This window comes from Diabrotica virgifera, chromosome 4, assembly GCF_917563875.1.
Source record: "Diabrotica virgifera virgifera chromosome 4, PGI_DIABVI_V3a".
NCBI lineage: Eukaryota > Metazoa > Arthropoda > Insecta > Coleoptera > Chrysomelidae > Diabrotica > Diabrotica virgifera.
In genome coordinates this window covers 258,299,741-258,315,959 of record NC_065446.1, presented here as the reverse complement: position 1 = coordinate 258,315,959, position 16,219 = coordinate 258,299,741, and the positions used below count along the sequence as shown (strand labels likewise).

Sequence of the window (16,219 nt, the reverse complement as noted above, 5' to 3'; positions counted from 1 at the left end):
GGGCCTTAGCTCATTCCCCATATCTTCCAAGATTTTTGAAAAAACTCACACTCGTTTGTCATGTAAAATTTGAAGTTTTCAGCATGGAATTAGAATTCGAAATTTGGTAAAATTTCGGGAAAACTTTTAGAGAGCTATTCGGCAGCAAATATTTCTTGGGGATTTTTTGTCCGGGATTTTTTGTGGGGATATTTTGACCAAAAAAATTTCTGGGGATTATTTGTCCGGAATTTTTTGTGGGGATTTTTTGCCCGGGGATTATTTGTCTGGGGATTTTTGCCCGGCGATTTTTTGTCCAGGAATAATTTGTGGGGATTTTTTGTCCAGGAATAATTTGTGGGGATTTTTTGTCCGGGATTATTTGTCCGGGGATTATTTGTCCTAGCTTCGGTGGTGGAGGTAGCAGTTGGTTGAATTGTGCGCAGTTTTGTATTTTGCACGTTCCAGTGTGTTTGCCAAGTGCTAGATTCGCTTTTCCAGATTTTCTAGGGAGCAGGCCTGTTTTGCTGCTTGATCAGCGTCCTAATTTCCATTGATACCAACATGTGATGGTATCCAGATGATGGTTACTGAAACACCATTTTTTTTTACTGTTGTAGGTAGATACTGTGGCTGCATTGTACAATTGGGTATATGGAGTGTATATTTCTGATTGAATCAATTGCAAAGAAAGACTCGGTGCATATTGCTAATGATTGTATTCGTTTATTTATCGTTTTATTAAGGGATTATATCTTCTCTTCGGTGCGTTCCAGTCCATCATCGATTTCTTTGAATTAACTGTTTTGCTAATAGTTCGATACATGTCAGTTTTCTTCTGTTTCTTTACAGTTTTTCCGGTTTTTCCGAATACTGTTTTATAATTGGGCAATTTTTCGGCACTTTTCGGTTCTCTTCCATATTTTAAATCTCAAATAAACCGATTTATGCTTTGTCATAGATAATAATTTTACGTACTTGGCATCACATGCTCGAATTACATTTCACATGTTGCAATTTTAATCCTCAGAATAAAATTATTGCCATACTTTATAGAATTACTTCTCATAAAAACGATTGAATCTTAGAAAAATTACAACACCGTGAGCAAATATTTGACACGCAAGGTTGCAAAAGATTGAACGTTTTGAAAAAACAACTAAGTATAAAAAAATGGAATATGCACGCATACGAGTTAATAGTCCTGGATCCCGCGTACCAAATAAAAGATTATTAATAGCAAGCATAAATTTGTCCATAGAGTAAAGGTATCGAGTCGGACAAACTTTGATGTATGGGAACACTGGAACAGGGGAAGTTTTAATTGTTGAACGTGATATTATTTGGGGAACGTGTCATCCTGACAAGTTTATGATTGTGAAAACTAGAATGTTGTTTTTTAAGTTTATATTCAATAGCCAACGTTATAGAATATATGAAAAAATGTTTGTTCAACAAAAAAGTAGGGCATTTTAATCAGTCCGATATGTAGAATATGTCAAATGACAGGAGTTATATTAATGACAAGTAGCCAAGCAGCAGTCTGATTTTTGCATGAGATTTTAATGAAAGGCTGAAAAATCAATTGGAAGTTCTATCAGGTTCTATTTCATAAGATATAGACAGATTCGAACGTCAGACTACGAAAAGGTCCCATGGATTTTGTCGTACAGAACTTCCAATTCAATTGTTACCCTTTCATTAAACTCTCATGCAAAAATCAGACTGCTATTTATTACCAACATAATTTTCTTCCTCGGTCTTCCTCTTCACCTTTTCCCTGCCAATGAACTAGATAGTACCATTCTGGGAATTCTAGATGGAATCATCCTCCGCACATGGCCCAACCATCTAAGTCTTTGCGCCTTAATTACTGCTAGTATGTTAGGATCTTGATAGAGCTAAGTTAGTTCCTTATTTGTTCTTCTTACCCATTGTCCATTTAAGTTTTTCCCACCGAAGATTTTGCGCAATATTTTCCTCTCCCAAACTAATAACAACTCTTGGTGTTTTTTGTTGTGACCCATGTTTCAGAAGCATACGTTACTATCGGCCTTATTACGGTCTTGTAAGTTCTTAGTTTTGCTGTTCGTGATATATTTTTACTTCTTAACAACCCATTAAGAGCAAATATAGCGCGGTTGCCCGACATAATGCTCTTTTGTATTTCTTCTTCACAGTTAGGATCTCTTGTGAAAACAGTTCCTAAGTACTCAAATCTCTCAACTTCTTCGAATTTATACTGTGTTATTTTCGCTGTTGTCACTGTTATGTATTTCCCCGAACGAATTGCTTATTTTCCAATTCCATATACTTTGTTTTTGCTTCATTTATATACAATCCTTTTGTTGCTGCCCTCTCCTCGAGTTTCATGACCGTTTCGATAAGTTCTATTTTGCTCCTAGCCAAGATTACCAAATCGTCTGCGAATGCCAAGCACTGATGTTTTTTGTGGTAGATCAGACCTGTTCTATTAATGTTTGCTTCCTGTATAACCTTTTCTAGTAATATGCTAAACATTATAGACGATAATGGATCACCCTGCCGCACTCCGTGTTTGACCTCAAAGCTTTCTATTATAGTATTGTTTATCTTCACTTTATTCATTGTTCTTTGGAGAGTTAATTTTATAATTCTTATAAGCTTTGGAGAAACGTCCATGTCTTGCAATGCTGTGAATAATTCGCTTCTTTTCACCCGATTGAAAGCCTGTTTAAAGTCAATGAAAAGAACCGTAATTTAGTATATTCGTAACTTTCAACCTGTATTTCTCGTAGTGTGAAGACCTGATCCACAGTACTTCTGCATTTTCTGAACCCACATTGATCTTCTCCTATGCTTTTATCAACATTCGTTGTTAATCTGTTTTTAATATGCATAGCCAATATTTTATACGTTATGCTTAGCAGCGCTATGCCTCGATAATTCTGACAATCAGACATATTTCCTTTTTTGTGAATATGACACAGTATTGCTTCTGTCCATTCCTCAGGTAGTATTTCTTGTTCCCATATATTATTAATTAGTTTATGGGTTTTATCTACTAACTGATTTCCTCCAAATTTAATCATTTCAGCCGTTATGCAGTCGCTTCCTGAGCTTTTATTCATTTTTAGTTTATCGATGATATTCTGAATTTCGCTTATAGTCGAAGCCTGCTCTTCACTCTGTTGATTTTATATGTCATTTACTAGATCCTCTGTTTTCTCGTCATTATCGTCTGTCTCTTCAGGTCCATTTAGAAGCTCATCAAAGTACTGCTTCTAGCGTTCTAATATCTCTGGTTCACCCATATAATCATTTCTCCATTTTTGTCTTTATAATGTACAGTTTTAGGTTGGTGCCCTCGTTTCTCATTTTTTATCCCTTGGTACAGGTTCCTAATTTGATTAATTTTGTAGCTTTTCTCTATATTTTTCAGTTTAGCTTCATAATGTTTCCTTTTTCTTTTCTCGTAGTATTTTTTTGGTTCTATTCCTTTGTTTAATGTAATTTTCCTGCGCTTCTCTTGTTCATTGAGTTATCATTTTTAATCGTAGCTTCCAATGATTGTTCACATTTTTCATCAAACCATTCTTTTTGTTTTTTCTTTGTGTTGTCATGGGTGCTGGAAATATTTGCTGCTTCTATAATTACTTTTTTTAATGTTCCCCACATGTATTCTACATTCCTTTCATCCACTATGCTCTCTAATTTGTTGTTAATAATTTGTCAATACAACGTTTGCTCACATTCTGTCTGTAATCTTATTGGTTTGTTTCTTTCGTATTTTAATCTATTTTTGTTTCGAAGAGTTGGTACTAATTGTTTCATCCATATTCCGACCAAATAGTGCTCAGAGTCCATATCGGGTCCTCTATATGTTCTCACCTTTGTTATGCAGTGTTCTTCGTTTTTCTCAATTAAAACATGGTCGATCTGGTTGACTGTACGGCCGTCTGGAGATTTCCATGTTCCCTTATAAATGTCCTTTCGTTGGTGGTACGTACTTTTTATTACAAGTCCCTTTTCTTTGGCAAAATCTACCAGGAAATATCCACTTTCGTTAGTCTCTGGATGTAAACTATGCTTGCCTATAGTGGGCATTAATATTTCTTCTCTGCCTGTTTTGACATTAGCGTCTCCTAGAATGATCTTCATATCATACCTGGGTATAGCCTCATATACTTCATCTAATTTGCTATAAAGTTATTATATAACGTTGGCCATTGAATAAACTTAAAAACAACCTGCTACTTTTCACAATCATAAACTTGCCCGAATGACACGTTTATCATGTTCCAATTCCCCTGTTCCAGTGTTCCCATACATCAAAGTTTGTCCGACTTGACACCGTTAATCTATGGACAAATTTTCAGCTTACTATTAAAAATCTTTTATTTCGTACGCAGGATCCAGGTCTATAAGTGAATGTTTCCTGTTTGCTTTAATTTTATGCGTAATCTATCATTGAATCTACGATTATTGTTATGTAAGAGTTAAAAATGCGGATATAATAGATTTAAAAGTAGTTTAGATGAAAAGTGTTTGCTAACCTTGGATTCATTCAAAGGATATCTTCTTTTTTATGGAAAAAAATTAATAGTAAAGTTGTAAAATAGAATCGAGAACTGTTCTGACTTCCGCCCGGAATGCAATTATCAGACAGACCGTAAATGGACTGTTATGATTCTTTAGCATAAATGAGCATAATTCTTTGTAGACGGTTTCCTTCCTGATTTTTCAAAAATTGGTTTTATAGCAGTTCAGGTTTTTACGATTAAAAGACAAATTGTTAAATAAATTATTTATCTGACTTTATAACTACAAAACCGAATCTGCATTTGCAAATTATTTGTATCGATGTGCCATTTTAATTCAAAGAAAAAAATAATTATATCATTCTTCTCATAAATATAAATCTGGACTCAAAATTTCTTGTTTTAACTCATTATTTTCTCTTATTTATTGTCAAATTTATATAATGGGCTCTACAGCCCAAGTCGTTCTGCAGCATTCGCCTGGAAGTATCTCTGTCCCTGGCTGCTCTCCTCCAGTTATCCACCATCACTACTTTTGATTCTTCTTCATATGATTGAGCAATCTTTTTCTAAGATATACTACTCTTCATTTATTTCCCAACTTTTTTTGCTTCAATTTCCCCGGTACTAGTCTTGTTACTTTTTCTACTTGGGCTATTGGATGTTCCCCACTAAGCAAGGAGCAAGGGCGGTTTACAACTTGTTTGAATTTTATTTCATTTCTAGCTTTTCCCTTCCCTCCAGTTCATTCATTTCCCTTCAGTATTCCTTTTGTATACAGTGTTTAATGCTATAGTTTGGGCAATCTTGTTTGCTTCTTTTTTGTGTAGCTATTGATATCAGCATTGCATTTTCTCAAGATGAAGACCTTTCTTCGGTCTTTTATATAAATTTATTAGTTTTTCAACTTCTCATATTATTTTTGCTCCTCCTTCCTTCTTATTCTTCCTTCACTATATTTTCTCCTTTTAGTATGTCCTTATAATATTCTTTCCATCTGGAAACCGTCCTGTTGCCAAATCTCACAAATCAGATTTTCTTTTCCATGTTTTCTCTTTTTTGTTTCTTTGTTGTTACTAGCCATTTCTCTAAAATTGGCAACATTTTGTCGTCCAGGAGCTTAGCTTTCTTACTCCATATATTTGTTATATATTTGTTATATTTTATAGATACTCTATTTTGCGCCTTTCTTTTATGTTTGTAGAATCTTTTGTGTGTATATCCTTCATTTCTTAATAACTGCTTTGTTCCTCTTTCCTCTTACATCCCAAGTTCATCTCATTAATTTTTTTATCAAGGGCTTTTTGAATCAAAATTAGTACCCAGTAGTATAAAAGGAACTTACATGTCAATATCATCACAAAAATGAAGGAAAGAAAGTCTGGATATGGGGACATGAAAGAAATATCCATGGGCATCCATTCTCGTAGTGTCTCCTTGATTTGGCCACCTATCAGAGCATCGATATAGTTGCTCATACCACTAGCAACACTGGCAGTACCTGAAAAAGAACAAAAAACATTAATGAAGTAAGTAAAAAATAAAAACTTTAATTCTGAGTTAACATTTCAAATTTATAACATCCTAAGAAAACTTAAAAAACCGTTAAAACTCAACGTCGTTGCATATAATACTAGATCCCTAGCACCACCCCGCACTCTGTCTTTCCAGAACAGGCCACCCCATTCGCCGGATTTAAATCCTATCGAACATGTGTGTGATGTAATGAAAAGGAGACTGTTCACTTTGCACCATCCTCCACAGGCTCTGGCATAGTTAATCTATGAAGTTTAAGTTTACTTGGAACGAAGTGGCATAAGCAGACATCGATAATCTCATTTTGTCAATGTCTAGACTTGTACAGGAGTGTAATCAGCTACGGGGTAGCCAAAAACAATATTAATTTTTTTTCATTACATATTAATAAAAATTCTTGCCAACATTATCATTTCATTCTTGATGTAAATATACCTGGATCCCGCGTACCACGAAAAAGTGGATTAATAGCAAGCTGAAAATTTGTTAATAGCTTAACGGTGTCTAGTCGGACAAACTTTGATGTATGGGAACACTGGAACAGGGGAAGTTTTAATTTCCAATTGATTTGTTACCATTTCATTAAATTCTCATGCAAAAATCAGACTGGTGTTTATCACCAACTGGGCATTTTAATGAGTGGAACATGAAGAACATGTCAAATGACAGGAATCATGTTGGTTAGTAATAGCAGTGTGATTTTTGCATGAGAGTCTAATCTGACGTTTCAAATTTTTAAACTGTTCCACAATTAAAACTTCCCTGTTCCAGTGTTCTCGTACATCAAATTTTGTTCGACTAGACACCGTTAAGCTACTAACAAATTTTCAGCATGCTATTAATCAACTTTTTTTGAGTACGCGGGATCCAGGCCTAAAATCTACCATGTTGCCATTAAATTAAATTCAAGTTTATTATTGTAACAAAAGATTACATGTGACCGAACCTCGTATAACAGGTCCCATCTCCATACACGCATTCCACGTCGATCTTTCTGGATAAGACGCGATGTAGCGGGGCGGAAGACGAGCAATTCTCCGAATGTCGGGACAATAGCTAGAGATGGGCAGAATCTTCGAGAAATAACGACTGGGCTTTATATAGGAACGGATTTTGTAAATGAGTTTAGTTTAAGCTAGAGATTTGTAGAGTAAACTTGTAAATATAAATTAATAAAGTCGTATATTACATTATTCTTTCTGGGTGTGTAACACGTTTCACGTTACTGAGTATATTACACAAACAAACGGAGCATATGGGATAAACAGATCTCCAGGAACACAAAAGGAGAATTTAACATACTATAGAACCCAGTATACAGTGTATCAATTTGAAAAGATGCCATCCTCTATAATTTGGTCCCTATAAAAAATCTAAAAATATGCAAAAACAAGTAAAATTTATTTGTGAGGGGGACATTTTGTAGGCCAGTTTTCAACTAAATTATATCAAAAGTACTAAAAAGAAATATAATGTATGTGGTGTTTTTGAAAAGGTGGTTGAATGATTTTAAAATGTGATATCAATCAACCCCTTTTCCATAAAAGATTTTGAGGTTCGTGTCCGCCCCCGCTAGAGGGTTGATGTAATTTAGTTGAAAACTGGTCTACAAATTGCCCCCTTCACAAATAAATTTGACGTTTTTTTGAAAATTTTTAGATTTTCTATAGGGGCCCAATTATAGAGGGTGGCACCTTTTCAAATTGACACACTGTATAAAGAGGTCGACGTAAGAAAAATAGTTGGGAGCGGTGGAGTATTATTTTCGTCAGCCACAGTTTAATGTCACTGTTTGTCCTATAACTCCTTGAAACCACGTCATTGTTAATATAATTTACTTGAATATAAATTATTTATATATTTTTTAAATGTGTTGTTATTTCTAATCATTGAATTATTTTTCAAGATAAAATTGTAAAACAAATATGTTGATGATAGGTATTAGGGGAATTTAATGATATCTTATCAGAAATCACTGACTGATTTGTGAAAAGATTTATCCAACAATATCAATGATTTCTCTGCTATAAAACTGTTTTATTATTTACACGAGGATAGTATATTTATATGTTGTAGAAGTTTTTTAAATATTTGTAATTATACACAGTGATTCGCGAAAAAAGGGTTTATTAAGTTACTAATTTTATTTTTCAGACTACAAAAGTACCTTCTTCTTCTTTAGGTACCGTCTCCTCTAAGTAAGTTGGTAATCATCACAGCTATTTTCACTTTTGAGATTGCAGCTCTGAACAAGCCGACGAAACTGCAATTATACCACTTTCTCAGATTGATGCGTCTTCTTCCAATACTTATAGTCCAAGTACCTAATGAAACTTAAAATAGGACAAAACCTCGCAATTTTTACAGAACGGATCGATTTGCTTGAAAATTTGAGAATGAGTAGTGGATAGTCCAAGGATCAAAATCTATATGATGCCGAAAGGCGCTTTTACCAGGTGCATTTTCGAGGATAAGTTGTTGAAAGTAATTTAAAGTATTTAAAAATATCTATTCTCCAGAAAAAACTCTTTAGCTTAAAAACTAAGGGCCGGTTGTTCGAACGCTAATCAACAATGATCATTATCAAATAATTAATTACTGTCAATGTCAATTATTAAAACATAATTAATTACAATTCTGAGACTATAATCAATTAATATAACAATAATTATTAATATAATTAATAATAAATCTCATAATTGTAATTAATTATGTTTTCAGCAACCCAAACAAAGTTGACATTGACAGTTTTGGTGACAGTAATTAAATATTTAATAATGATCATTGTTGATTAGCGTTCGAACAACCGGCCCTAAGTGACTTATAATGAAAAGAATGTCAGTCCCTATTTTTTTCAGCGAAAAAGTGATCGGAAGCAACACCCAAATCACCACCCTATAGATTAAAATTAGTCATTGACCTTATTTGGTCTTCTTTATTTATGTATTATTAATAGGTTCTAGAAGTTTGACCGGCTTAGAATGATTAGTTTATGGAGTATGGAGTAATGGAGTTAAAAGCGAATAACGAATTTTTGTAGTTTGGAAAAAAATGGCCTTTTTTTCAGAATAGAAAGATTAGCATCAGAGATACGAAAAAATATTTAAATATGTAATTGTAGCTTATTTAATTCCTAAGAACTTGGTCTGCAAAAATTCTTTCTATGGTAAAAATTGAGTAAGCTATTGACAATTAAAACTTATAATATCATGCAAAAACCACCTTTACCAACCCTTTAAAAGTCACCTCTTTTTGCGACTGAGGATTTTAAAAAGATTTAATATTAATAATTTTGTAGATCTTGCAAAAACGTACAAAACTATTTTTTACCAAACTTTTTAAGATAAAAAATAAAAAAGTTACGGTTAAAAAATCAATATATTTCTTTGAAAAAAAAAGGAGAAATCCAATTGGAAACATAATAATGTAAGTTAGCGGTGTTTTAGTCATTCGCCTTATTCATTCTTCTATATTTATGTATTACTAATGGATTCTAGAAGTTTGACTGGCTTAAAATTATTATTTTTTAAAAAACTAGAGTTAAAAACGAATAACGAATTTTTATAATTTGGTAAAAAATGCAATTTCCTTCAGAATAGAAAGATTAGCATCAGAGATACGAAAAAATGTTTAAATATGAAATTGTAGGTTATTTAATTCCCAAGAACTTGGTTTGAAAAAATTTTTTCTACGGCAAAAATTGAGTGAATCGTAAATGAGTATATCGAAAAACATTGATTTTTTCGACATATCATTTTCTATATATCATATTTTATCAAAAAAATGTATAGAACATTTTTTACTTAGAATGAATGTTTTTATTAACGTTTGCGGTCAAAATATAATAAAAAATTTCCACCCCCGAGATGGGGTGGCAACCGCCCCCATATGCAGTTATATGCCTTTCTTCTTTCAACCGATGCTTCCACTCTTCTTTTATTTTTCTTTCCTGGATTATATTTGACTACCTAAGGTAGAAGTTGTTGTTCTATGTAGCTCGGTAGTTATTTCAGTGCAATCTTTTATTTTATCTATACCTTTCTAATTTGGTCCAGTTTCATTAGTCTACAGCGTTTTCTTAGGAAATCCGTTTTGGTTGTTGTAACTTTAGTTGCTTTTATTTTGTTTGTTTAGACCTAGTTTTCCGACCCATATCTGTTTCTCTTACGTCGATCTCTTTTTTTCCTGCTCTGGATTTATTATCCAGTTATTTTGAAATTCCGTGCATGATCTTCGAGCCTGACATCCCTACTATTCTTCTTGCAGAGTTATTCTGTTCCATTTATTTTTGTTGATAGTTTGAGTGTCGTATTTAGAAGATTTAGTGGTCGATAGTTATTATGGTCTTTCTTATATCCTATCCTGAAGAACAATCGCATATTCGCTCCTCTATATTCGTCTGGTGATTTCCGATATAATAAGTGATGGTGCTACATATTTTTCTATGTTTACATAGTGTGTGTGTGTGTATACCCTATTCCACGAACATACGCCTGTTTTGGATTACTTCGACAACGAATATTTTACTGTGCAAAATAAAAAGAACGAAAGTAAATTGCAAATTACATTGTTGTTTATTGGAATAATTATTAGCGCCATTTACTTTCGTACTTCTTATATTGCACAGTAAAATATTCGTTTTCGAAATAATCCAAAACAGGCGTATGTTCGTGGAATGGCCCATACGTTAATAATTATTATAATATAACTTACCAATAATGTATTCTAAAATAAGATTCCATCCAATAACAAAGGCCACAAATTCTCCTACACTGACGTAACTGTATATATAGGCAGAACCTGCCTTAGGAACTCTGGCTGCAAATTCAGCATAACACAGACCTGAAATAGACAATAGAACGTTAATAACTCCTTAAATATACATTTAGGAGTTCATTTTTACTCCATTCTCCCTATAGTAGACCGGCATAAATTCTCTCGCTATACTTAGACAAGGCGAAAACGGCGGGTTCGTTGGAAAAAATATTCCCATGAGATTTTTTTGCATAATAACATTCGTGAGACCCCCAGAATAAGGTTCAAGAAGTTGCCCACACGAAAAGTGGTCCAACTTTTTTTAACAATTTTTTTTTAATTAACTTGCAAAAGTCAATATTTTTGGCCCGGATAAATCTTTTTTGGATTTTTAGGGATATTCTTGACAATAAAGGTTTCTTATAATTTTTCTCTAAAGTTGATCGTTTTCGAGTTATAAGCAATTTAAAATTTGAAAAACGCGAATATTTAAGACTTCATAACTCGGTTAAACATTATTATAATGAAAATCAGGAAGTGACTATATCAAAGCTTAAAGCACCCCTACATGATCCTGAAGAAATTTGTGTCATTAATTTATTACTAAGCTGTTATTTTTAATTATTATCAATGAGCGGTAAGGTCGTATTGACGTGGCTGTAAATGTGAGTGCGAGTAAGATGCACCATTGACTGCGGGAATGGCATCTCGCTCGCACTCACCATGGACGGCAGCCTAATACGTGCACTGCGCTCAACATTATTACTTAAAAATAACAGTTTAGTAATAAAATAGTAACAAAAATTTCTTCGGGATCTTGTAGGGCGGGCTTTAAACTGTGATTTAGTAATTTTCTGACTTTGATAATAACCTTTAACCGAGTTATTAAGCGTTGAAAATCGCCATTTTTCGTTTTTCAATTTTAAATTGCTTATAACTCAAAAACGATCAAATTTAGAGAAAAATTATAAGAGACCTTTTTTGTCCAGAATTACCCAAAAACCTACAAAAAATTAGTACGGGCCGAAAACATTGATTTTTGCAATGTGATTAAAAAAATTGTTAAAAAGAATTTGGACCACTTTTCACGTGGGCGACTTCTTGAACCTTATTCTGGAATGTCTCACAAATGTGATTATGCAAAAAAATCTCATGGGAATATTTTTTCCAACTAACCCGCCGTTTTCGCCTTGTCTAACTGTCTATAATATAATCCCTTCTAAAGCTTTCATAAAATCTTCAATATTGAGAATCATTTTGAAAATGTATAAAAATGTCTCCAACTAAATAATAATAAGATAAATTTGAACTTAAGTTTAGAAGAAGAGAATATTAAGAGTTTTAAGACTTTTAGCACTTTGGGGTTAATGATAAGTCGAAGTGGTACATGTATGAAAGATTAGAAATGAAAATAGCATGGGAACAACTTTGAAGTTCTTTCAGAACATTGCGCTGAATAGTACCCTATATGGAGCGGAAGTATGGTCAATGACAACATCAATATGCGGTAAAACAAGAAAACTTGAATCAAAAATGAATAACCATTTTCAATTTCGTTGCAAAACGAAAATACAGCCGCATCATATTCTAGTAAAATCAGAGAGTGCAGCAGTAGGGTTACCATACGTCCGGATTTCGTCCGGACAGTCCGGATTTGAAAGACATGTCCGGATTGGCGTCCGGATATGAGAAATGTCCGGATTTTTTTCTTTACTAAAAAAAATATTTAAAAAAACATATTTAACAAATTACTCGCAGATCTCAAAGATGCAAATTTTATTACGGTTACAATTGATAGTTCAAATAGAAACGAGATCAAATTGACTCCGGTATGTGTTCGTTATTTTTAGCAAAATGAAGGTGTCAACGTGAAACTTTTATATTTTTTGATGAACTTCCGGGTGAAACATCTGATCTTTTAGTAGAACATGTTTTAAAATGTATTAAAAAATATTCTATTGATTCAAAAGTAGTTTTCCTTTGTGCTGATAATACTAATACTAACTTTGGGGGTGTCAAAAGGCAAGGGCAATGATATGTTTTTTTCCTTAAACTGCACATGTCCGGATTTGGCCTTAATAAATTATGGTAACCCTAAGCAAGCACCTCTACCGGTTTCGAAACTTATTAGTCTCTCATCAGGAGGCACCTATGCTGCTCTCTCTGATCCAACCAAAACAAACCCCGGCGTGCAGTCACGGATTGCAACGAACGAAATGGAATAGATGCCCTAGCGGCAACTGCTAGCAAAAGACTTTTCAATCAAAGAAGTTTTCAATCCAATGGCATATAAAACAACATAATGTTATTCTACATCCCACCAGACTGAAAACAATGGGAACCTTCTCTGGTTACATCTCCGAGGCTCTGAGACTAAGGAAGATGAGGGAATTTTACAATTTATAATTCACGTCCCATCTGCTCAGCGCGGTAAAGTTCCAACGAGAAAGTTTCAGCGCGGTAAGTTTCCAAGAAAACTTGAACTAAACTTTATGAAAACATGTCTACAAATCACTAGAATAGGAGAGAATAGAATAAGAACAGAGGAAATATGGAACAGAAGGGAAGTAGAATGCTCAATTACAAAAAAGTTGATAAATAGAGCCCCGCAGTGGTACTGGCTTGTACAAAGAATAATGGAGCACAGGCGGCTGAAAAGAATAGTTCACTGCGACCCGCCGGGAAGAAGACGGAGAGGAAAACCTGTTATGAGATGGAAAACTTACATAGGAAATGATATGACAAATAGGGACCTCAGAGAAGGTGACTGGGAGAATAAAGAGCTGGGAGGGCGAAAATGGCGAACTTATCATGGAAAGAGGTCGAAGAAGATTCGCGGTGTGCAAGTACTTGGAAGGGAATTGAGAAACGATCGTGCGCGAATAGCGGAGAAATATTGCAACTTTCTTAAATAATTCATATTGTCAATTGAAATTGAAATTGTCAAATGGACGTACATTTCATACCTATGTCATTGAAGAAGAAAAATTATATATTGCTCCACAATATTGATATGATATGCAATTATTATATATAAAGGTAAATTTAATTAATTGTATTTTGCTTGCAGTACTGCATTTTAATTTAATAACTAATTTTATTTACTACATACAATTGTTTACGTTTTAATAACATAACCTGAATCTTATTTTTTCTTCTTATTATTTTTTTGGACTATGGCCTTGACAACTATCCAGTAACCAGGACTAATATAATTGGCCAATATAATTAAAAGTGCGAATAAAGTTGCAGAACGTAGAAATAGGTGTCGCTTTGCTGAACTTGCACAGTCCCAATAAATACAAAAGTTATTCACGATCAAATCGTTAATATTTTAATTATATATTGTAATTAAATATAAAACCACCTCATTAGAAATCAATGTATTCTCACGGCATGACCAATTCTGTTTAACATTAATAATATTGAGATAAAATTATCCACGCGAAATATTGTATCAAAACAATAATTAGTTATTTAACGTCCACCTGTTAGCCTTGTACCAATTAAACATTAAACCATAATACTTTTAGGCTTGGATCACGCCTACAAAAAAAAGTTGATTAGTAGCAAGCTGAAAATTTGATAATAGCTAACGGTGTCTAGTCGGACAAACTTTGATGTATGGGAACACAGGAACAGGGGAAGTTTTATTTGTGGAACAGGTTAAACATTTGGAACGTTAGACTACCAAAACGTTCCATGTATTTTGTCGGACAGAACTTCCAATTGTTTTGTTACCCTTTCATTAAACTCTCATGCAAAAATCTGACTGGTGTTTATCACCAACTGGGCATTTTAATAAGTCCGACACGTAGAATATGTCAAGTGACAGGAAATACATATGTTGGTGATAAATAGCAGTCTGAATTTTTCCAACTGGACATTTTAATGAGTGGAACAGGAAGAACATATCAAATGACAGGAATCATGTTGATTAGTAATAGCAAACTGATTTTTTCATGAGAGTTTAATGAAAGGGTAACAAATCAATTTGATGTCCTGTTCGACAAAATACATGGGACGTTTTCGTAATCTGACGTTCCAAATTTATAAACTGTTCCAAAATTAACCCCTGTTCCAATGTTCCCGTACATCAAAATTTGTCCGACTAAACATCGTTAAGGTATTAACAAATTTTCAGCTTGGTATTAATCAACTTTTTTTTGGTACTCGGGATCCAGGTCTATTTTTGTTAGTTTGAATGTTCGCTCTTCCAAAAAATATTCATTCAGTGGGTCGTCGACCCATTTCTTGACAGACTAACAGATGCTGCAAAAATTATTTGTACGCAATTTTTGGCAATCGATTTATAATATAATTATCAGGCTGTTAGCGAAAGTTTGCGACAATGTTGTACGTCATTGAGGAATTCTTGCATATATAATTTTGTCAACTATTAGGTACTTGTTAGTCTCTTCTATCATTAGTACAACTATACAACTATTCAAATATATGAATATACTGTTGTAGAATTTTTTTTTTTGAAAAATTCAGAAAATAAATTTATATCGGGACCACGAGATCATAGATTTTCTTCACCCTGTATATGACCAAAAATTGTATAGAGTCTAATTTAGTTAATAAACAGTGCTTTTTAGGGGAAGGTGAAATCGTTAATGTGGTTTTCGTTAATGGGTTTTTTGAAAGGATTTACAGACAATGGTTCGAAAATATTGGAAAGTGCATGTTGTTTCGTTTTGTGAACATCAATAGGATTTTTGTAAATAATTCGTAGAAGGTTTAAACGATAAACAAATTTTATTGAAAATGAATAACCCTTTTCGATTGAAAACTTAGTCTCAAATTTTATTGAGTTTAGAATGTAATGCCTTTTGTTTAGTTTTTTGAAAAAACGATAGTAATTTGATGTCTCTTAGAATTTTAACAAAATGGAAAGTTGGATACAAATTAAGTTGGTTTTCTTAGGAAAAGAAGTATGGATGTTTTGGGTAGAGAGGTTGTTTTTGATTGGTAGAGAAAGATCGATGGAAGGGATGAGAATGTGGAGTCAGAATTTCAGAGAGAAAAGATACACAGTGTGTGATAAATATCAGGAGAGAGCAGTCCAGTTTTTTTGAAAAAGTGAGAAGTCAGTGTAAAGTGGTGAAATCGGCCTTTGCGAGCAGAATCAAGTTGAAACGAAATTGTTGACCGGTTGAGAAGTAAAATTTTCCTGTGTCCGAGGAACATTCCTTTGTTCTGTCTAGAACGAGTAGCTGATTGTTATCTATTTGCACAAGATATCGATCAAGGAGAAACTGAGGAGAATTCGAGCGAGTCCTGGTTTTGTTTGTTTTTGAAGCAGTTTGGACGAGAGGGACCTTTTCGCAACATCCAAAGAGTACGTGTGGGAGAATCAAGGACGAGGCAATCTGGGAAAAGAAAGAGTGAAGAAACAAAAAGGTTAGTCAAATCATTTGTCGAAA

At 33.6% G+C, this 16,219-nt stretch overlaps 1 protein-coding gene across 3 annotated transcripts in view; it reads right to left on the bottom strand.

Annotated features, from left to right (window-relative positions):
* Positions 1 to 16,219, bottom strand: part of LOC126883389 (cationic amino acid transporter 2) — a 162,326-nt gene that overhangs the window by 55,160 nt on the left and 90,947 nt on the right. For all 3 annotated transcript variants that reach the window (XM_050648918.1, XM_050648917.1, XM_050648919.1), the window contains exons 3-4: positions 10,749 to 10,877; positions 5,845 to 6,000 (exon numbers count right to left, since the gene is read on the bottom strand). In XM_050648918.1, coding sequence (XP_050504875.1) covers positions 5,845 to 6,000; positions 10,749 to 10,877 — 285 coding nt within the window. The remainder of the gene's footprint in view (positions 1 to 5,844; positions 6,001 to 10,748; positions 10,878 to 16,219) is intronic.